At 40.6% G+C, this 22580-nt stretch overlaps 1 protein-coding gene across 1 annotated transcript; it reads left to right on the plus strand.

The window, feature by feature from the left end:
- Positions 1-424: 424 nt before the first annotated feature.
- LOC307069988 (angiotensin-converting enzyme 2-like) lies at positions 425-22362 on the plus strand (the record flags this gene model as incomplete). The annotated part of the gene is made up of 6 exons (XM_079728612.1): positions 425-610; positions 14075-14233; positions 17497-17587; positions 18021-18164; positions 19539-19651; positions 22257-22362. Coding segments are annotated over 6 exons (799 nt in total), but the record flags the coding sequence as incomplete, so codon positions are not given.
- Between the last annotated feature and the right edge of the window lie 218 nt (positions 22363-22580).

The following is a 22580-nucleotide window of genomic DNA, read 5'->3' on the forward strand; positions in this document are numbered from 1 at the left end:
GTGTAAGTCCCAACATTACCATGACCCCTAATTCTAGAGTTCATTGGTCACTGTAAAATCATAACACCTTCAGTATATCTTTAACAGATTTTAAGGAACATACTAACCAAATGGACAAGTTTTGATTTGGCCATAAAATTTGAGGAGAGCTATGATTCTCTAGGATTAATGAATAACATTTGTTTATTTGATTTACTTTAACAAATCATTCTAAAATCTGTTTACATATCTGTCCTCTCCAGGATGAATTTTGTGTTGGTTCAGCAGATTGTTTACTGTTTTTTCTTCTTCTTCCTTTTTTTTTTTTTATCTTCCTGCTCAGTGCCCAACCCAAGTTCAAAGGCTGATGAGAGAGAAAATCTCATGAGGAGGTTTTACTCTAGGGAGGTTGTTCAGTGAATGGGATCTTGGCGCACAGAGAAAGATGTCAGGCTCTTTCTGGCTCCTTCTCAGCCTTGTTGCTGTAACTGCTGCTCAGCCTACCACTGAGGAAAAGGCCAAGATATTTTTGCAGAAGTTTGACCATGAAGCTGAAGACCTGTCTTATCAAAGTTCACTTGCTTCTTGGAATTATAACACCAATATTACTGATGAGAATGTCCAAAAGATGGTGAGTTCTCTCCTATAGCTACATAGGGATATCGGTTGCTTCTTAAAAATCAGCTTACTGCCCAGGAAACTGAAAAGGAAAATCAAAGAAATGCTCTGAGCTGTGAGGTTGGATGTTTGCCTCAATATTTCTGATTTTGGAGTCCCAGATGCCTGAACAATTGACCTTTGGTTCATTTGGAAAATTGTTACAAAATAATTCACTGGTCTCAGTCCAGATTCTTGGAAACCAGTGAACATGCTTTAGAAAGTTGCCACCATAACTCTCATCATAGTCGGGCTTTCAAAGCAGTTCATAGAAGTGCCATAAGTTATTGAGTTAATAATTTTCCCAAGCCTACAATGTCAACAGGAATGTCTAAAGACTCTCTAAAAATGATCTATTAACTGAGAAAAATGCAACTGGAGGCTTAGTGAAAGAGCTAGCCAGTAATTAAGATTACCAGGGGTCGGGTGAGGCTGGACTTGAGAATTCCTTCCTTAATGGTCTCGGAGCTCCGAGGGACTTCCAGAGCATACGAGATCCACAGAACCCTCCAAGAAAAACCATAATCAAACCAGTTCTGACAAATCTCAGAATGCTCTGGGAAAGCCAAATGTTTTATTTGACAAGTGCAAGGATTTAGGAGATTTCTTCCTTCACAGATCCCAAAGCAGTGCTGAAAATGGAGTGACATTATTTAAGAAAAGTTTTTTATGACACTTGTACAGCAATACATTCTTTCAAAAATGTAGTTCAGAAGCTTATTTTTTCAAATAGTCAGTTGCATGTAAATTAAATTACTGCTGCTCACTGGACAGATCCAATCTGAGACCTGCTGCCTCATTTGAATTCCTCAGGAGATTTTTTCCCCCTATTTTTCTAAAGCTTAAAGAGATCTAGGAGGTTTTGACAGCCCAGTGTTGTCATAGGAGAGCATTTTTCTTGTCTCATAGTTTGGTCTTACCTCTGTTCACCTCTTCACTGTTGCTTTTTTCTCACTTTTTATTTGATCTCTGTTAGAGGTACCTGAAGTACATTGTGCATTTGTTTTCATTCTCTTTTTTTTTAACATCTTTATTGGAGTATAGTTGCTTTACAATGGTGTGTTAGTTTCTGCTGTATAACAAAGTGAATCAGCTATACATATACATATATCCCCATATCTCCTCCCTCTTGTGTCTCCCTTACACCCTCCAGAAAGAGAAAAACAAATACGGTATGCTAACACATATATCTGGAATCTAAAAAAAAAAAAAAGGTTCTGTTTTCATTCTTAGCCGAATGGTCCACAGGTGGTGGTGAAGTTCGGCCGGCATCATGCCTTAGAGCTCTGGAGTCAGACTGCTGAGGTCCAAACCCTGGCTCCACCACTTTCTGCCTGGGTGAACATGAGCTAGTTAATGAACCTTTCTGCGCCTTAGTTTTTCTGCCTGTGAAAAACAGCGTAACACTCATATTTGCCTCATAGGGTTGCTGTGACGACAGTTAATACACAAAACCACCAAAATAGTGCTCAATGCTTGTGAGCCTGGGAGAACAATACGATATCATTGCTGTGAATGTGACAGGGAGTTATAATTGCTGAAGAGACATGTAACAGTTCTGTTGAGTGCCCACTTGCTGAGAAGGCATGTTGTACACCGAGATGTAGTGATGTTTGTTGAAATCATCTCTGGATCTTAAGTGCTATCATTTTTGAATTGTACTCGTTGATTAGAGGAACGGCCAGAAATGAAAGGGCACAAATCCACAAAGTGTGGTCAAAGTGCAGACAGTATGGGCCCTTTAAAGAAAAGTGAAAATATCTGAATGCAGGAAGCAAGCAGGGGGCCCAACATCTCCTTCCTCCAGCAATGGTGAAGGGCGCGTTAGTGTATTAGCACGCCTGTGTGGACTTACCTGGGGAGGGGGCAATGCACAGGGAGAGCAATAGCTCTTCTCTTCTCTTATCCCATATATTGAGATCCCCTGATGAAACGGGCACTGCAGCTGGTGCTACAAGAGGGACGAAGATGAGGAGGAGGCTGAGATATGGTCTGCTGCTGGTGGCTATCAATGGAAAGAACTGGAGAAATGGAGCATGTTCCCCACGAGCCACTGGAGTGATTTAGGGGGATCAGAGAGAGTTAGAAGGGAAAGCAGAATTAGCTCTCCAAAGCCTGACTCAAAAAGAAAAAGAAAAAAACTGAGTCTGAGAGGGAACAAGAAAGGATAGAGTGTTCCTAGTTGTATTGGCCAACTCTCTTCAGACTAGAAAGGTGGTGCATTTGAAAGCTCAAAAGAAAGAAATTTACAATAAATAGGAGGAGGTGCTGTTTACATTACAGGTGGTAAAACTGGTAAGACTTGTAAAACTAGGCCATTCTTTAATCTAAAAAAGTGAGACATTGAAAACTATAAGTCAGTTTTCAAAGTATTTAAGCGAATGTAAGGATTGTAGATCCACTGTGGGTAAGGAAGTATGGTTAAGTGCATTTATGGACCCAGTTCTTTACCTTTCCCTATATCAACACCCAAGGTTATGTCACTTTGCAGTGCCATCCCACTGAAAGTGATGTGATTGTGTCCTTCGCCATGTGACCTACTTTGACCAATGAGCTGTTAGCAGACGTGATGCAAGTAGAGGCTTGGAATGGACTTGAACAGTGGGGCTTGTTCTTTGCACCTTTGGCTTTGCCATGAGAACATGCCTGGGTTGGCCAGCTAAAGAGTGAGGGATGTGTGGAATAGTTGTCCCGTCTGAAACCAATCCCCTAGAGTTGTAAGCAAATCCAGCCAAGATCAGCAGAGCTGCCTGGTAACCCTCAGTGATTCTAGGCACGTAAACAATGAACACATGCCATTGAGATTTTTGGTTGTTTGTTATGTAGTATTATTGTAGCAATAGATAACTAATACAGGAAGAGAAATTTGGGCTGTATGACATGTGTCTGTTCATATCCTATCAGGGTGACATTATTGAGGGCAATCTGCCATTTCCTAATTATCCCTTGGCATAACTTTCAGAGTCAGAATATTGGGCTTGTCAGCCAATCAATCTGACCTAGTATGGCGATTCTCAGATCAAGTTATGAGACTATAGCTTAAAACAATAGAAGGCACCAAAACTTGATCAGTATAGTGTCCCCAAATCTCCCTGCTTAGGAGAGGCCCATCAGATAGAGATAAGGAAAAAGCTTGGTTCAAAACAGGTTTCCATAGAGTTCAGAAATTCAGTGAAAATTAATTACCAAATACTTGCTTTAGAGCAAATACTGTTCTCATGTTTGAGATCGAACATTCACCAATTAAACTGTAATTCTCTTCTCAGTAAAATGACATTACTTTTTTGCATTGCCCCTTCTTTATAAGTTTATTGTTGATTTTATTTTTGAAAGAGTACTTTGTAAGTCAAAAGGATTTTTTTTTCTTTTATCTTTTTTTGCAAAGTCGGAAGCTCTCTAGCAACATAGGAGGTCCCTGGACAATTTTTTTTATCCCTGGAAGAGAGCAAAAGGATCCCATCACTGGCAGGGGCATCCTGGTTCACTGTTCCAGTATTTGGCGGTAACTACTACAGCTGCCCCAAATTCCTGTGCATGCAGCTGAAGGGCATGTTGAAGACTGGCCTGTTGGAGCCCTGGAGGTCTCCAAAAACACTTCATAAATATTTCTTGTTGAGTTATCAGAAGTTGTAAAGAGAGAGCAGGAGGCCCACACTTACCCTTTGGGTGGTCAGGGCCCCTAGAGTCCTTGGGCACACCTGCTTCCTAAACCTTTTCCTCTGTCTTTAGGGCTGGGGGCACAGTGAACCCAGAGAAGGGTCATTTTAAACTGCTATTCTGTACCCAAGGAAGGAATGTAGACTCCAACCCTGTCTCCAATGAATCTGTCCCACACTCCCCAACACATACAAGTACCTACACCCAGGTACAGGGGTTGGGAAAAGTCAGTGTGATGCAAATACGATGGAATTTAGGGAATCTGATGCTATCTTGACTTTCCTGAGCTGGCTGTGATACCTTGGGCAAGTCACTTATTTTTTGTCTCTTGAAACATAAGAGGGTGGATGGGCCCAGCCAAGATTTTTCAGTGGATAACTGGTGAATGAATAAGTTCCACATGTGGGGGATTAACCTGAGTCAAGTGCATTGGAGGCCTGTTCATACTAGTTTTTCTTTGTCATGAAAACTTGATGATGTCCCAGTTGAGTGATGTAATTTGGTGAAACTGAACTTGAGCAACTCAAAATGACATGTTTCATTCCATCCAAATTTGACACAATTACTCACTGATCTAAGCACTCTGACAGGAAACCAGGCAGCCACCAGTTACACCCAGGGAGGGCGGCCTGATGGTCAGGAACTGCCGCTGCTTCTTAATGTGTGCCAGGTAACTGGGCAAAAGAGAATTCATTTAATTTTGGCTAAATCCTTTGGTTTGGAGCGGTTCCATGGGTGTTTCAGATCTAGTTATAGGAGCTAGGGAATAAGGTGGGTTTTTTTTTCTTTGCTTTTACTATTGAGGGCTTCTAACAACAGCTTTGTTGAGATACAATTATGCACCATAAAATTCACCAATTTAAAGTCTACAATTCAGTGCTTTTTAATATATTTGCAGAATTGTACAACCGTCATCACCATCTCATTTTAGAACATTTCCGTCATCCCAAAAGAAACTACACGCCCATTAGCAATCACTCTTCCTCTCCCACCCCCAGCTCTAAGCAACCACCAATCTACTTTCTGTCTCTATAGATTTGCCTATTCTGGACATGTCATATAAATGGAATTATACACTAGGTGGTCTTTTGTGACTGGCTTCTTTCACTTTGCATGCCGTAGCATGTATCATTACTTGGTTCCATTTTATTGCCAAATAGTATTCCATTATATGGATTTTTTTTTTTTTACTTTTCATTGTAAAAATTGTCTAACGCATAAAAGAAGGACTAGTATGTTGAATCTCCTTATACCCATCACCCAGCTTCAGCAATTGTCAACACTTTGGCCAATCTTGTTTTATTTTTCTACCCAACCCCATGTTTATTGGATTATTTTGAAGGAAATCCCCAACATCATATAACTATATGTTACGTGTAAATATTTCACCTTCTAGCTCTCAAAGTAAGAATTTTTAAAACAACCTTAATAACAGTACCATGTCAAAAACATGACAATAACTCCTCAATACCATCAAATATCTAATCAGTATTCAAATGTACCCTAATGTCTCGTTTAAAAAATTTTCAGCTGGTTTGTTTGAATCAGGATCTAACAAGGTCCTCTCTTGATCATTTTAGCAGATGTACTTTAGGTCTCTTTTAGCCTATAGAGTCCCTCCCTCATTTTTCTGTTTGTTTTGTTTTGTTTTGTTTTGCAATTTATTCGCAGAAGTACTGAACTGTTAGTCCTATAGAAACTCCTACTTTCTGGATTTGCTGATTATGTCCCTATAATATTGCTTAACATGCTCTTTTGACCCCTGTGTTTTCTGTAAATGTATAGATCCGGGGCAGAGGTCAGCACGCTTTTTCCATAACAGGCCAGGTAGTAAATATTTCAGGCTTTGTGAGCCCTACAGCCTCTATTCAACTCTGCCATTGTAGACCAGTCAACTCTGCCATTGTAGCACAAAAGCAGCCATAGACAGCACATAAATGGGTGTGAATATGTTGCAATAAAACTTTATTTACAAAAACAAATGGTGGGCAGAGTTCTGATCTAGAGACTTGATCAAAATCAGGTTTCACTTGTGAATTTTTTTAATAGGTGTGGAAAATGAATTTACACTACTAGCAGGGTGCAGGAATATTGAGCCAAGAAATTAACAAAAAACTTGTTCAGGTTCCTAGAGCTCTGGAAAAAAGAAGCAAATTAAAAAATCTGTCGGGACCCTTTTATGAGCCAAAGCTCAAGGCATTCCTACTTTATGTAACAGATACAAATAAATTTAAGATAGACTAAAAATTAAATAGGAAAAGCAAGACAAACTTTTATAAGGATATATAGGTGACTCTTGGTTAGAAATGGTTTATTATTTTTTTTATAGATAAGATTTCTTTTTTATATTTATTTTTTTTTATTATCATTTATTGTTGGCTTCATGGGGTCTTCGTTGCTGCGCATGGGCTTTCTCTAGTTGTGGCGAGCGGGGGCTTCTCTTCATTGGGGTGCGCGGGCTTCTCATTGCGATGGCTTCTCTTGTTGCCGAGCACGGGTTCTAGCTGCGTGGGCTTCAGTAGTTGTGGTGCGCAGGCTCAGTAGTTGTGGCTCATGGGCTCTAGAGCGCAGGCTGAGTAGTTGTGGTGCACAGACTTAGTTGCTCCGTGGCATGTGGGATCTTCCCAGACCAGGGCTCCGTGGCATGTGGGATCTTCCCAGACCAGGGCTTGAACCCGTGTCCCCTGCATTGGCAGGTGGATTCTTTTTTTATTTTTTTATTTTTTAACATCTTTATTGGAGTATAACAATGGTGTGTTAGTTTCTGCTTTATAACAAAGTGAATCAGTTATACATATACATATATCCCCATATCTCTTCCCTCTTGTGTCTCCCTCCCTCCCACCCTCCCTGTCCCACCCATCTAGGTGGGCACAAAGCACCGAGCTGATCTCCCCGAGCAGCAGCTATGCGGCTGCTTCCCACTAGCTATCTATTTTACGTTTGTAGTGTATATATGTCCATGCCACTCTCTCACTTTGTCCCATCTTACCCTTCTCCCTCCCCACATCCTCCAGTCTATTCTCCAGTAGGTCTGTGTCTTTATTCCCATCTTGCCCCTAGGTTCTTCATGACCATTTTTTTTCTTAGATTCCATATGTATGTGTTAGCATACGGTATTTATTTTTCTCTTTCTGACTTACTTCACTCTGTATGACAGACTCTAGGTCCATCCACTTCACTACAAATATCTCAATTTCATTTCTTTTTATGGCTGAGTAATATTCCATTGTATATATGTGCCACATCTTCTTTATCCATTCATCTGATGGTGGACACTTAGGTTGCTTCCATGTCCTGGCTATTGTAGGTAGAGCTGCAATGAACATTGTGGTACATGACTCTTTTTGAATTATGGTTTTCTCAGGGTATATGCCCAGTAGTGGGATTGCTGGGTTGTATGGTAGTTCTATTTTTAGTTTTTTAAGGAACCTCCATACTGTTCTCCATAGTAGCTGTATCAATTTACATTCACACCAACAGTGCAAGAGGGTTCCCTTTTCTCCACACCCTCTCCAGCATTTGTTGTTTGTAGATTTTTTGATGATGGCCATTCTGACCGGTGTGAGATGATATCTCATTGTAGTTTTGACTTGCATTTCTCTAATGATTAATGATGTTGAGCATTCTTTCATGTGTTTGTTGGCAATCTGTATATCTTCTGTGGAGAAATGTCTGTTTAGGTCTTCTGCCCATTTTTGGATTGGATTGTTTGTTTTTTTGATACTGAGCTGCATGAGCTGCTTGTAAATTTTGGAGATTAATCCTTTGTCAGTTGCTTCATTTGCAAATATTTTCTCCCATTCTGAGGGTTGTCTTTTGGTCTTGTTTATGGTTTCCTTTGCTGTGCAAAAGCTTTTAAGTTTCATTAGGTCCCATTTGTTTATTTTTGTTTTTATTTCCATTTCTCTAGGAGGTGGGTCAAAAAGGATCTTGCTGTGATTTATGTTATACACTGTTCTGCCTATGTTTTCCTCTAAGAGTTTTATAGTGTCTGGCCTTAGCATTTAGGTCTTTAATCCATTTTGAGTTTATTTTTGTGTATGGTGTTAGGGCGTGTTCTAATTTCATTCTTTTACATGTAGCTGTCCAGTTTTCCCAGCACCACTTATTGAAGAGGCTGTCTTTTCTCCATTGTATATTCTTGCCTCCTTTATCAAAGATAAGGTGACCATATGTGCGTGGGTTTATCTCTGGGCTTTCTATCCTGTTCCATTGGTCTGTATTTCTGTTTTTGTGCCAGTACCATACTGTCTTGATTACTGTAGCTTTGTGGTATAGTCTGAAGTCCGAGAGGGCAGGCGGATTCTTAACCACTGTGCCACTAGGGAAGCCCAGGAATGGTTTTTTAAATGACTTTTGGTTTAGAATGATTTATTAAATAAGAGACAAAAGGATCAATCTATAAAGGAAAAGACTGAGCAAATCGGTTGCATTAGGATTAGAAAGAAACTTCTGTGCACTAAAAGACATCAGAAACATACACACACAGACACACACAAGACCAGAAGCAGAGCTTGAGAAAACACTTGTGATACATATAATTAACAGAAGATTAAAAGTCAGAATCTATAAAGAAATTTTACTAAGTGATAAAAAAGACAAAAATTCACTAGAAAAATGGGGGAAAGATATGAGCAGCAAATGCATAGAGGAGGAAATTTGAATATATTTATATTTATATACCTCATATATATGTTTAACCTCACTAATAATCAGAGGGATAACATTATATTAATAATGAAATGCCAAGTTGACATAAAATCAAATTTACCAAGATTTAAACAATATCTACAGGAGTTGAAAATTGCTTTAACCCATCAATTCCACTTCTAAGAATATGTGGGGTTTTTTAAATTAATTAATTAAATTTTGGCTGTGTTGGGTCTTCCTTGCTGTGAGGGCTTTCTCTAGTTGCAGCGAGCGGGGGCTACTCATCGTTGCAGTGTGCGGGCTTCTCATTGTGGTGGCTTGTCTTGTTGCGGAGCATGGGCTCTAGACGTGCAGGCTTCAGTAGTTGTGGCACGTGGGCTCTAGAGCACAGACTCAGTAGTTGTGGCATGTGGGCTTAGTTGCTCTGCAGCATGTGGGATCTTCCCGGACCAGGGATTGAACCTGTATCCCCTGCATTGGCAGGTGGATTATTAACCACCGTGCCACCAGGGAAATCCTACCATTTCTTTTTTGTAGTGAGAACATTTAAGATCTACTCTCTTAGGAACTTTTGAGTATATAATATGGTATTATTGATTCTAACCACTAAATAAATATGTCTGAAGCAACTATTACAAAGTGTCAACGTTTAAAAAATCTGAGTAGAGGTTTTCGTGATATTTGCTATGTTACTTATACTATGTTATATTTTTTATTATGAAATATCTCAAATATATATCTAGTGGGCCACTTTCTGGCAGGACCAATTTCAGGTGTGAGTGGATTTTTCTTTTTCCCTATGAGATAAAATTCAGAAAAAATTAAAATGTTTGAAAGCCACACCCCTTCCTCCCTCTGAAAAAAGAAAAAATAAATTTTTGATTCTCATGGCAAAACAATATTGTTATAATTTAGATTACCTACTTCATTGAATAGAATAGAATTAAAAATATGCAAGTATCTGGGCATATTTGAAAATTAACCAAGGCAGTTTTCATCTTTGAATCTGATGTGGTTTTGAGAGCTATATATGGAAACTGGACGAGCATATGGGACCTGAGGGTGGAGGGTTACCTGGTAGCCTGTTGGGCTCCAAGTCACTGCTTGGATGCTAAGGTTCCATTCAGTTTTTCATCTTCTGTCTTCAGGGAACTCTCATACCTACAGGGGAAGAAGTGGTTTAGGGGTTGATAGTGAGCTATAGAAAAAAAGAAAATGAGATTTTAATTCTTTTCATTTCAAACAACTTATCACAAAAGCATTTTAATTGTTTAGATAAAACTATCATAATTTGGCAGAGGCCACAGACCTATGGCTTAAGACGAAGCTCATATGAAAACATTTAAAAGCATAATGAAATCATATTTAACTTGCATATCATTAGGGCCAAAAAGAGCAGGATATCTTTTGGAGTGTTTTAAAATATAATTTAGGATTTTACATTTTCAGTCCTTGAAATTACAAAGGATCTCTTGTAGGATGAGAATATGGTATCCACTGTAGTTATATGTAGGAAGTCAGAGAGGGTTCTAACTTCCTGTGATTGTACTGATTAATGTGTGTCTTGACCCCAAACCCCCATCAATGGCTGTGGAAACTTTTGCTGTGTTAGTTGCTGCTCTCCTGCCTTTGCACAGAGGCAATATGGGATGCCACTTATTTGATTTGTAATGGTTCCTTTTGAACCCTGTAGCTATGTAAGTTACTGTATATGCTTCAATTCGTTCATCATTCAAATCCAAAAATTACATATAGCTCTCAAGCACTGTCTATGTTACTTGGTTGGTATGTATGAACTGACTTTGATTCTCTGTATAACTTCTAAGCTGTCAGTTTTATTTAGGCTTGGGAGCCTTATAGTATGAATATGGAATAAATTGTAAGCAATATTAAAAAGAACAGCTTGGGATGGAACAGTGTGTCCTCAGGGGCCAAAATTCAAGGCAACATAAAGTAATTTTTTTGTGATATAAAGTATAACACTTGTATATGGTAGTGATAAGTAAAATAAAACAGATATCTTCAAAGTTCCCACATGCAGTATAATTTTTTTTTTTTTTTTTTGCGATACACGGGCCTCTCACTGTTGTGGCCTCTCCCGTCGCGGAGCACAGGCTCCGGACGCGCAGGCTCAGAGGCCATGGCTCACGGGCCCAGCCGCTCCGCGGCATGTGGGATCTTCCCGGACCGGGGCACGAACCCGCGTCCCCTGCATCGGCAGGCGGCCTCTCAACCACTGCGCCACCAGGGAAGCCCCTTAAAATATTTTTTTTAAATTATACTGCAGGGCTTCCCTGGTGGCGCAGTGGTTGAGAGGCCGCCTGCCGATGCAGGGGACGCGGGTTCGTGCCCCGGTCCGGGAAGATCCCACATGCCGCGGAGCGGCTGGGCCCGTGAGCCATGGCCTCTGAGCCTGCGCGTCCGGAGCCTGTGCTCCGCGACGGGAGAGGCCACAACAGTGAGAGGCCCGTGTATCGCAAAAAAAAAAAAAATTATATATATATATATATATATTTTTTTTTTTTTAAGATTGGGGCCTTTTGGGGATAATGAGCTGTTTCCAAAGTAGATTGAAAAGAAAAGAATTGCCTTAATTTGGGATCAACGTTTTACTAGAAATTTTGCTGTCAGTCATTCTGGATTGGATGAAAAAGGGTAGGAACTGAGAGGTGAGTGGTGGGTTACATGAATGAATTTGTGCTGTAGACCAAACTCCTCTTTCCATAGCTCACTGCCTCTCATTCGGGCATGTTAGAGACAAGAACAGAATATGTCGAATCCAATGTATAGCCAATGGTTAAGAGCATTAGCTTTGGAGGTAAACATTTCTGGGTTGACACCCTGTTTCTTCCAGTTGCTAGCTGTGTGACCTAGGCAAAGTTACTTACCTGCTCTGTGCCTCATTTCCCTCATTTGTGAAGTGGAGACAATCACAACTACCTCACAAGATTGTTTGTGAAGATTAACTGAGAAGTAGTTCCTGAGGGGTTGTGTGTGCTCAATAAAGAGAGAAATCCTTTTCCATTTCAATGCGACTATTCCCTTCATCTCTTGTCTGATCCGTTGTTGTCCCTTTCCTGCACCACTTTCATCATGTCACACACCTGCTTGCAACCCCTAAGTGACTCCCTAGTATTTACAGGATAAAAGTAAAATTCCTTGGCCTAGAGAGTGCAGTCATGCCTGGAGTCCTGCTTTGGAATCTGTACTAGTTATGTATTGAGTAAAAGGTACCACAAGTAAAAGTACCACAGCATAGTAGCTTAAAACAACACACACTTGTTATCTCACAGTTCCTCTGGGGTGGGACTCCAGGCATAGCTCAGCTGGATCTGCTTCTGAGTCTCATAAGCTTACAATCAAGGTTCCGGCTAGAGCTGTGGTCTCATCTGCAACTCAACTGGGGATGAATCCACTTCCAAGCTAATGTGGTTAATGGTAGCATTTAGATCCTCATATATTGCTGAACTGAGGTCCTTAAGATGTCAGTCAGAGGCCATCTTCAATTCCTCACCATGTGGCCCTATCCATAGGATAGCTCACAACATGGCATCTTGCTGCATCAAAATCAGCAAGGGAGAGTCTTCTGGCAAGATAAAAATGGCAACCTTATGTAACATAAACATGTATATCCTGTCACTTTTGCTATATTCTCCCAGTTAAAAGTGAGTCACAGGTCCTGCTCACACTCAAGGGGAGGGGGACACACAAGGGTGCACCACCAGGAAGTAGGGATCACAGGAGCCATCTTAATGTCTGCCCACCACAGGATCCAGGATTCAGATACTGGCAGTTAGTTGCCAGCTCCACTTTTTATTTCTCTTAGCCCCTTTCTACACATAGGAAAAATGGAAATAGAATAATTTTCTATCTCGTGGAGTTGTTAAGAAGACCAAATGAGGTAAATTATTTTGCAAAGTACTCTACACACATCTATCTCCTACCTACTTTAAGGTCTGTCTTAAGTTCCACCTCCTCCATGAGGCCTTGCCAAATCTGGTCCCTGTAACAGGAACGGCTTAGCCCCACTCATAGTTTATACATTATCGTATGCTCTTGTTTCAGTAATGAAACATTGACAATGCATATCTTATCTGTTTGATAAAACTGTCAGCAACTTAAGGACAAGGACTTTTTTCCCTGTAAGTGATAAAGTAGCTATGATTTTTAAATGCTTGGAATGTATCAGGCACTTTGATAGGCATTATATTACTTGTTAAATTGTCTCACCCTTACAGCAACCCTTTGAGGTAAGTTCTACTCTTATTACTCTCATTTTACGAGTAAGGTAACATGACTCAGAGAGGCTGAGTAACTCGCTCAAGGTCACAACAGCTAGTCAGAAGTGTCTGAATCAAGGAATGGAGTTCTTACTTGCCTCATATGCTACCTCTTTTATAGGGTCTAGAGAAGTACAATGTACAAAATAGTTGCTCATTTCAGTCTTTGATAAATGGAAATGAGCTTGTGCGCTGAGAGAAGACTGCATTGGATAAGTCTGGAGAAGTCTACTTGCCTACTGGTGGTCAAGATGGGGGGACAAGTGAATCCTGGCATCATCACCTGCTTATTGGTTTCTTTTGCTGGTGGAAAATCACCACAGCTACCAAATGGCCATGTTCTGGGCAACCTTGACTGGGGATCATACTTTAAGATCAGAATCTCTGGTAAATCATGGCACCACGGAGCTTCCTGTAAACTGGTTCTCATTTCTTATGGTTCTCATTGCCATGAGGAGCTGTATGCCCAGGAAGTCCGCTCTGAGTTCTGCTGGACTCTCCCTTTAGAGCGCTCATCCTTGAATCCTTGAACAACTCGCCCACGTCACAAGTGCTAAGGCCATACCTTCCAGGGCCTCACAACATGAATCATCTGTGAGAATTCACTTCCAGTTCTGGGGACAGGACCCTTGGGAAAACTAAGCACTAGGTCAGAAAGAGAGAGTGACCAAGAGTGGCTTGGCCACTCTTAACCTAAACTTTGACCTTCAGCAAAGTAGAGAATTAAATCACTCAGGAAATATTAAATGTTCCACCAGATGCTCTTTGGACTATATCTTCTGTTCTATCTATTCGAGCAGTGCCATTCTAACTTCAACTTTATTATTATTTTTTTTTTGTCTTTTCAGAATGCAGCCGGGGCCAAATGGTCTGCCTTTTATGAAGAACGGTCCAGGACTGCCAGAACTTATCCACTAGAAGAAATTCAGAATCTCACACTCAAGCGTCAGTTGCAGGCCCTTCAGCAGAGTGGGACCTCAGTGCTCTCAGCAGACAAGAGCAAACGAGTATGTGACATGCTAGCACTGACCCCAAGAGTTGAAATATTTGGGAAATCTTAAACATTAATATCACCCCTGGCTGCTTCCTTTATCTGCCAAGATAGCAATGCTCACAATAGAAAGAGCTCTGTGCCTTGGTAGGGTGGCCACGTAACTTATCATCCAAACTGGAATCCTTTGAGAGTGAAGGAGGACACTGGTATGTTAGGACACATTGTTAAACCACGATTCTAAGGGCGCTGTGGTGTATATGGACACAGTGACAGAGGTCACCTTCCTGAGGACCAGGCACTTAGTCCATGTCCGTGCTTCTCAACCGGGAGTGATTTTGCCCGCCAGGGACATTTGACAATATCTGGAGATATTTTTGGTTTTTACAACTGTTGAGGGGTGCTGTTGGCATCTAGCGGATAGGGATGCTGCTAAACACTCTACAAGGCACAAGGATGCCCCCAAAGACAAGAGTCGTCTGGTCCAAAACGTCAATGGTGCTAAGCTTGAGAAGCCCTGTATGTCGTCTGATCCTCCCCCACCCTTTTGATTCTTGACTCTCCTCTGCGACTTCTTTAACAAGTGGCTAAACCACCCCAGCTCAAACTACTTCAGGGATGGGCGACTCACTTCTTTCCAAGACGCCAGTTCCGTATGTGGGTCCCTCTAACTGATGGCAAGATACTCCTTCCATTGAGCATAAAGTGCTTTACCTCCACTTTGTACTGCCTTCTCGAGCCAAATTGCTCTCTCCCATAATGGTCTTTAAATAAAGGAAGGCAGGTAATTTTTTTTTAACTAGTTGAGTCTTTTCTTCTCTAGGCTAAACATCCTTCACTCTGTCCATTTTTCCTTATACGATGGTTTCAAGTTCCCTAACCAGTCCTAGTTGCTGGCTTCATTTTGTCAGTATCCTTGGACTGAACACAGCCCTCTGAGTGGGTTTGGGTCTGCATGGAGGTGAGCAGGGGTACGACATCCTGCCTCCTGTGCTTTACATCTACTAAGAATCCAGGATTACATTAGGCTTCTGTTTGCTTGCTTTGGTTTTTGGACAGTCTACTTCCATGGTTGATTCATCTCAACATCACTGTCAAGAAAGTCTCCAAATCTCTTCCACCAATGTTGCTACAAAAATGATACCTTTGAAAATTCTATTCTTATGTAGGTAGTTTGTCTAAATTCAAGAAAGCCTATATTCACCCCTGTTAAAATAAAAATCTCTCATCCTATCTCTCTAGCCCAGGAGTCAGCAAACTTTCTTTCTATAGAAGGAGCGATAGTAGATATTTTAGGTTTGTGGGCCATACTGTCTCTGTCCCACTGAGTCAGCCTGCTCTCGTTGCGGGAAATCAGCCACAGCTAACACAGAAACAAATGGGCATGTGTTCCAATAAAACTTTACAAAAACAGGCAGCAGAGAGGATTCGGCCTGCAAATCATAACTTACAGACCCTTGATTTGATCTATTGAAATGTTTTTATCTAAAAGATTTGGCTATTTAACATCAAAGTCTTTCTCAGCTGCTTGCCCTCTGGTACTGTGTTCTTATCTGCATCTATAAAAAGAAAAATGCACAATAAGGACAAAGATAAAACCATATGGCCTGTGTCTTCCTACAAGTTGTTGTTTATTATTCTGCATTCTTTGCGGCCCATTATTCAAATAGTTATTAATCCACTTAATTTTATCCATTTCGCCCTTCCTCATCTTTTCCACAAGGACACCATGTGAAACCTTGCCCGTTGCTCTGTTACAATCTAGAGCTTGGTCTAGTCTATGTGGAAACTGGACATTGTATTTTAAAAAGATCCCCAGATAATTCTCATGTGCAGCCAGGATTAAAAATCACTGAAATGCCTGTAAGAAGAGCTTGAAGTGTTTGGGAGGAGGGGAGACTCAAGGATGCAGGAATTCAATGGAGAGGAAGGAGGGGAGATGGAAAAAGCAGGTAGAGAAAGAGACCAGGAGGGGTTTTGTGCCATGGTAAGGGACTTGGGTTTATTCCTTTGGACTGTGGGATCTTGCTGAAGTTTTAAGCATGAGATCTGTTTCATGTTTTAGGATAACGGCTCTTGTAGTAGAGTGAAGGAATAACGGAAGAGAGAAATAGGAGAAGGGGAAACAGGGCTGTTCATCCAGTGCTTCTTAAATCATCTATAGGAGAGAACCAGTCCCTCCCTCCCTCCCTTCCTTCCTTCCTTTCTTCCTTCCTCCCTCCCTCCCTTCTTCCCTATCTTTCTTTATTTCCAATCCATCGCAGATCAGTGCTTGGTTAATTTCATTGATCACATGCTTAGCTGTCATGGAAATATCAAATCGTTTTTAAAAGTTTATAAACATTTATTCTCTCAATTCCCGTGCTTCTCATAGACGAGAAACAAACTATTTGCTGACTTGCACTGGTCCATGGACCATACTTTGAGTGGCACTGCTTTACTCTATTACCTTTATGTTCCTTTACCTACAGGGTAAAAGTTAAACTCTTCAGTAAGGCATAGAAGGCTGCTCATGATCTGCCCCTACTTCCCCCTCTATTCTCCCATCCTCCATGCCCCTCAATCAACACCACTACCCCAGTTTTCTCTCTCATGTCACCACTCCCTGAAAATGCCTTGTCTTTCTCAACCTTCTTCTGTCTTGTAAGCTCTGTCCTCTACTTCCCTTCTCTACTTGACCAATTCCTACCTCTCTTTCAAGACACAGCTCTATTGTGCCCCCTCTTTGAAGCCATTCCTGAATCTCCAGGTTATGAATTTATCCACCCCCCCATGCTGCCACATTACTTTTTGGCCACAGTTATAGTACCTGTCACTCTATTATGTAATCATTGGTTTCATGATTGTCTCACTGTCGCATGATTGTGGGGTCCTTGAGGACCAGTGACTTGTTCATGTCATAATTGTCAGAGTTTAGGACATAGCAGATGTTCAATAAATGTGCACTCAGTGAAGGCTGAATGGAACAAGAAATGCACTGCTCTGTGCGTGTGTGGGTGAGAAACATCCTTGGGATTTTGGTAGATCTGTGTTTTTTTTTTTCAGTCACTCCACATATATTTATCATGTGCTTATAAGGCCTGTCTGTGCTAGTCGATGGTGGGAAAATTTAACTGAGGTGTTCCAACTCTACATGAAAGAAGATACTTAGCCAATAAGATGTGAACTGCTGTATTTTGAGGCATAAAAAAATCACATGGTTGAAAGGACATCTCTACATTAGCATTCTCTTTTGTACATCTTCCACTTCTAACATTGTTTATTATCTTTAATTTGCAGTTGAACACAATTCTAAGTACAATGAGCACCATCTACAGTAGTGGGAAAGTTTTCGACCCAAATACACAGGAGTGCTTAGTACTTGAACCAGGTGGGCTATTAATTTTGAGCAGTGATTATGAAACTTACTTTTTTTGTTCCAAGCTTTAAAAATGAGATTAACATTAGATGACGACATTGTGCCTTTCAGATGGATCATCCAAAGAGGGGAAGATTCCAAATGTGTGTGTTTCAGCACACAGATGCTCTTTTAAGTTTTAACAAAACTGCACTGTAAATTTTGTCACACTCAAGTAATTTAATTAAATTAATAGTTCAATGATCTCAGTGGTTTATTTTCTCTGCAGAAATATTTTGAAACTATAATAAGGGTGAGGAAATGAATGAATCATGAGATTTCATTGAACAACTTTATGACCTTGATGTCTGCCAGCCTTTTAATTCTTTAAATTTCATATAAGTCTTTACAAATAAAAACTTTACAAATGCATGTTTATTTCCCTTTGGGTACTTCGCGATAATAGGTTTGGATGACATAATGGAAAACAGCGAAGACTACAATCGGAGACTCTGGGCTTGGGAAGGCTGGAGGGCTGAGGTCGGCAAGCAGCTGAGGCCATTTTATGAAGAGTATGTGGTCCTGGAAAATGAGATGGCCAGAGCCAACAGTGAGTTTGCTGGGCTGTGGCGGTTCTGGAGCTCTCTACAGGGCTGCGGGGCTATTTCTCATGAACCACCAAGCCTGCCCTTTGATATAAGGGGTATTCCTAATTTAACGATCACCTGCTGAACAATTAGGTTATGTGTCTCAAAGAGGAGACCACCAGGGAATAAGGAAAGGTGAATTGACATTCTACAGTTGAAAGGGCTCAAGAGTGAGACTAAGTTACCAGGCCTCAAACAAATCAGTTGTCTGGGAAGGGCTCAGGCCCCCGAGGGTTCCTGAGGTAGCCTGGGGTATTGATCGATTCTATTTACCAGAAAGGATGAGAGTCAGAGACACCATCTCTCCCCTAAACTCCCATCTGGCCACAGTTCATTCTCAAAGGTCATTTGTGTGTTTATGTCAGAGTGGTGTCCCAGAAAGAAACAAATCCGAGTAGTTTAGGCTGGAAACCTACTACTCTCTGTAGTTGTAATTATAACTCAAATCACGTGGTCGTCAAAATCTTAACATGGTGAGGAATTTCCATATCTCTTAACTTACCCTCCAGCCTGAATGATGAGCCAAAGCCATGGCATTATGGATTAATTCATGCTCTGAGGTTGAGGAAGGAAAAAAAATTTTTCATCTGTTCTTTCTAAATGTCTTTCACTACCACTTAGACTCATATTCTCAAGCCATAGGTGAGCTGGAGACAGGAGCCCATTGCCACATCCTTCCATCCAAATATTTACTTGTCTCCTCATCTTCCTGGTCATCCATTGCCAGTGTGCATGTAAAACTAAAAGTTGCTAAAATACATTTACAAACTTTATTAACTATTACCCTGACACAAGCTTGCATTTCCTGATAACAAGACACTACATGAAGCATGCATACAATTTGCCAACAAACACAGGCCCACTGTGGCCGTGTCCAAGATGAGTTGGGTTAGATTTGAAAATATAAGGCCCTGAGCAAAATGAGAATTTAAAGATCCAATCACATGTTTTAAAGCTAAAGATGCAAATTGACCTACGGAGAGAGTCGAGACCCGGGGTTCGGAGACTCGGAGTGCGCCTCTGCCCCTCACCAGTTGTGTGACCTCGGACGAATCGTTTAACCGGCCAAGAGCAGGCTGTTACCCTGCACCACGGGGATTATAATACTGTCTGTCTTGTAGAGTTTTTGTGCTTAGTAGATGAGATAATGAATTAAATTTTGGACACATTAGCTAGTGTTATTATTTATTTGCATCTCTTTGAGTTGATATTTAGAAGGGCAGTAAAAATATGACAGGTTTTTGGAGTTCTTAACCTCCCGGGAAAGCTATTCTATGTATATTGTGCTTTATCTCTTTCTCCCCAGATGTTCTCATTTTTCTTCTTTTTAAAAACAGATTATGAGGACTATGGGGACTATTGGAGAGGGGATTATGAAGTGACGGGGGCAGGTGACTATGACTACAGCCGCGACCAGTTGATCACAGATGTGGAACGTACCTTTGCAGAGGTAACAAGGAACTGTCTGCAGAGACAGGTGTAGGGCAGCGTGCAGGAAGAAGGGACAGGGACCAAAAGCATTCTGGCTTGTTCTTAACACACTGGCTTGAAGACACCATAAAGAATCACAGGGCAACTGCTACAGATGATCGGAATTGCTCTGCTTTTCTCTCCCTTTTAGCCATTGACCAGCAATTACCAACAGGAAGATTAGGAGAAGGAAAGACTATAGGAAGAAGTGGTCTTTTAGATTATAAGAAGGCAAGGGTTTCAGGAGCTGTGTGGGGCCTGTGCTGTCTTCCTTTGTTAGCAGAGCCATAGGCTTTGCTTCCTTCCTCAGGACACTTGATACTGTTGTTTCCTTATCTTTGGCTAAGGAAGATGTTCTAGGGAAGGGAGAGTCCTATTAGAAGTGCCCCCATAGACACCTCTCAATGTCTCCCTCTTCCTTCATTTTGACCCCCACATCCCCATGCCTTCCAGCTTCTTATGTGAAGCTGTTTTGTCACAGCCATAGCTGGGCAGAGCTATCAAAAATGGAAGTAGGACAAACAACCCCCCCGAAAAAGAATTGGGCAAGAGATGTGAGTAAGTACATCATCAAAGAAATTACACAAATGACAAATAAGCAAATAAAACATTATTAGGGAAATGCACATTAAAACCATGATTAAGAACCACCACAAATAGAGTTACCATATGATCCAGCGCTCCCACTCCTGGGCATATATCCGGAAAAGAGGAAAACACTGATTTGAAAGGATACACGCACCCCAATGTTCATAGCAGCACTGCTTACAATACCCAAGACATGGAAGCAGCCTGTGTCCATTGACAGATGAATGGAAAAAGAAGATGTGGTATATATATATATATATATATATATATATATACACACAATGAAATATTACTCAGGCATAAAAATGAATGAAATAATGCCACTTGCAGCAACATGGGTGGACCTAGAGATTATCATACTAAGTGAAGTCAGACAGAGAAAGACAAATATCATATGATATCACTTATATGTGGAATCTAAAAAGATGATACAAATGAACTTATCTACAAAACAGAAACAGATCCACAGACATATAAAACAAACTTATGGTTACCAGAAGGGAAGTGGGGGAGGGATAAATTAAGAGTTTGAGATTAACAGATACACAGTACTATATATAAAATAGATAAACAACAAGGTTCTGTATAGCACAGGGAACTATATTCAATATCTTGTAATAACCTATAATGGAAAAGAATCTGAAAAATAATATATGTATGTATATGTATATGTGCATGTATATACATAAATATACACACACACACACACACACAACTAAATCACTTTGCTGTACACCTGAAACTAACACAACAGTGTAAATCAGCTATACTTCAATTAAAAAAAAAAACCACTACATTCTCACCAGAATGGCTGTGATTAAAACAGACTGACAGAGACTTCCCTGGTGGTCCAGTGGGTAAGACTCCGCACTCCCAGTGCAGGGGGCCAGGGTTCGATCCCTGGTCGGGGAACTAGATCCTGCATGCATGCCGCAGTTAGGAGTCTGCATGCCGCAACTCAAGATCCTGCATGCCGCAACTCAAGATCCCACGTGCCACAACTAAGACCCGGCACAGCCAAAATAAGGAAAAAAAAAAAAAAAAGAAAAACAGACTGACAGTACTAAGTGCTGCGGACAGAAATGTAAAATGGTACAGCCATTTTGGAAAATGGTTTGGCAGTTTCTTAAAAAGTTAAGCACATACTTAGCATATGACTAAGGTATTTCACTCTTAGTGATCTATGTGAAAGAAATGAAAACATATAGCCATACAAAGACTTATACACGAACGTTCATAGAGATATTACTCATAATAGCCCCAAACTGGAGACAACCTAGTCATCCTTCAACTGGTGAATTTTATCCTTAAGATACTAAATGAAGCAAACTCTGATGTATTCATACAATGAAGTGGTACTCAGTAATAAAAAGGAATGAACACTGATACCTGCAACAACATAGATTAACCTAAAAAACATTAAGCCGAGTGAAAGAAGCCAGACGTGAAAGGTCACATATTGTATGGTTTCATTTATATGAAATGTGCAGAATAGGCAAAACGATAGAGAAAGAAATCAGTTCAGTAATCAACTGGGGCTGGGGGTGGGAATGGAGTTGACTGCAAATGGGTGCAAGGGAACTTTGGGGAATGTTGGAAATGTTCTAAAACTGAGCGGTAATGATGGTTGTCCAACAGTATACTTTTATTAAAACTCACAAAGCTATATGTTTTTAAATGGGTGAATTTTATATGTAAATGATACTTCAGTTTAAAAATGAAGGAAGTAGGTAGCATCTTAGAAATGGATTTTTTTTTGCACCTGCCTTCCTTTTGGGATCTGTATCCCTCCAGGTGTGTTCATTGCTTTATGCAGTGAAACTAGTCATTATCGATATCTGGGAAGAATGAATGCTTTCAAACTCTTCAGAATATTTCAGAGGAGAAGAAATTAGAACTTAGGGAAATTCTACTTGTCTAAAGAAGCGCCTATTTTTAGTGTTGGGGATTGGAAATAGGCTATTCTTGGTCTTAAACTCTCTTCCTGAGCTTTTCAGATTAAACCATTATATGAACAACTTCACGCTTATGTGAGGGCAAAGTTGATGGATGCCTACCCTTCCCGTATCAGTCCGACGGGATGCCTCCCTGCCCATTTGCTTGGTAAGAAACTCCAGGAATTCTTTGTGTACTTTGCTCTTTGTCATTTCCACCAATAAAGTTGTTTTTCTGGAGGGAGGCCCAACTTTTGAAAAATTCTGTGAATGAAGTTAGTAACATTATAGAAATCAAAGTTTGAAAGCACTGTCTTCAACAGAGAAGTCATTTTAAATTGTTCTCTGTTGCATTACTTTATACATAAAGAGTTATTATGTTGGCCA

The sequence above is a fragment of the Hyperoodon ampullatus genome (genome assembly GCF_949752795.1).
Source record: "Hyperoodon ampullatus genome assembly, contig: scaffold_777, whole genome shotgun sequence".
Taxonomy (NCBI): Eukaryota; Metazoa; Chordata; class Mammalia; order Artiodactyla; family Ziphiidae; genus Hyperoodon; species Hyperoodon ampullatus.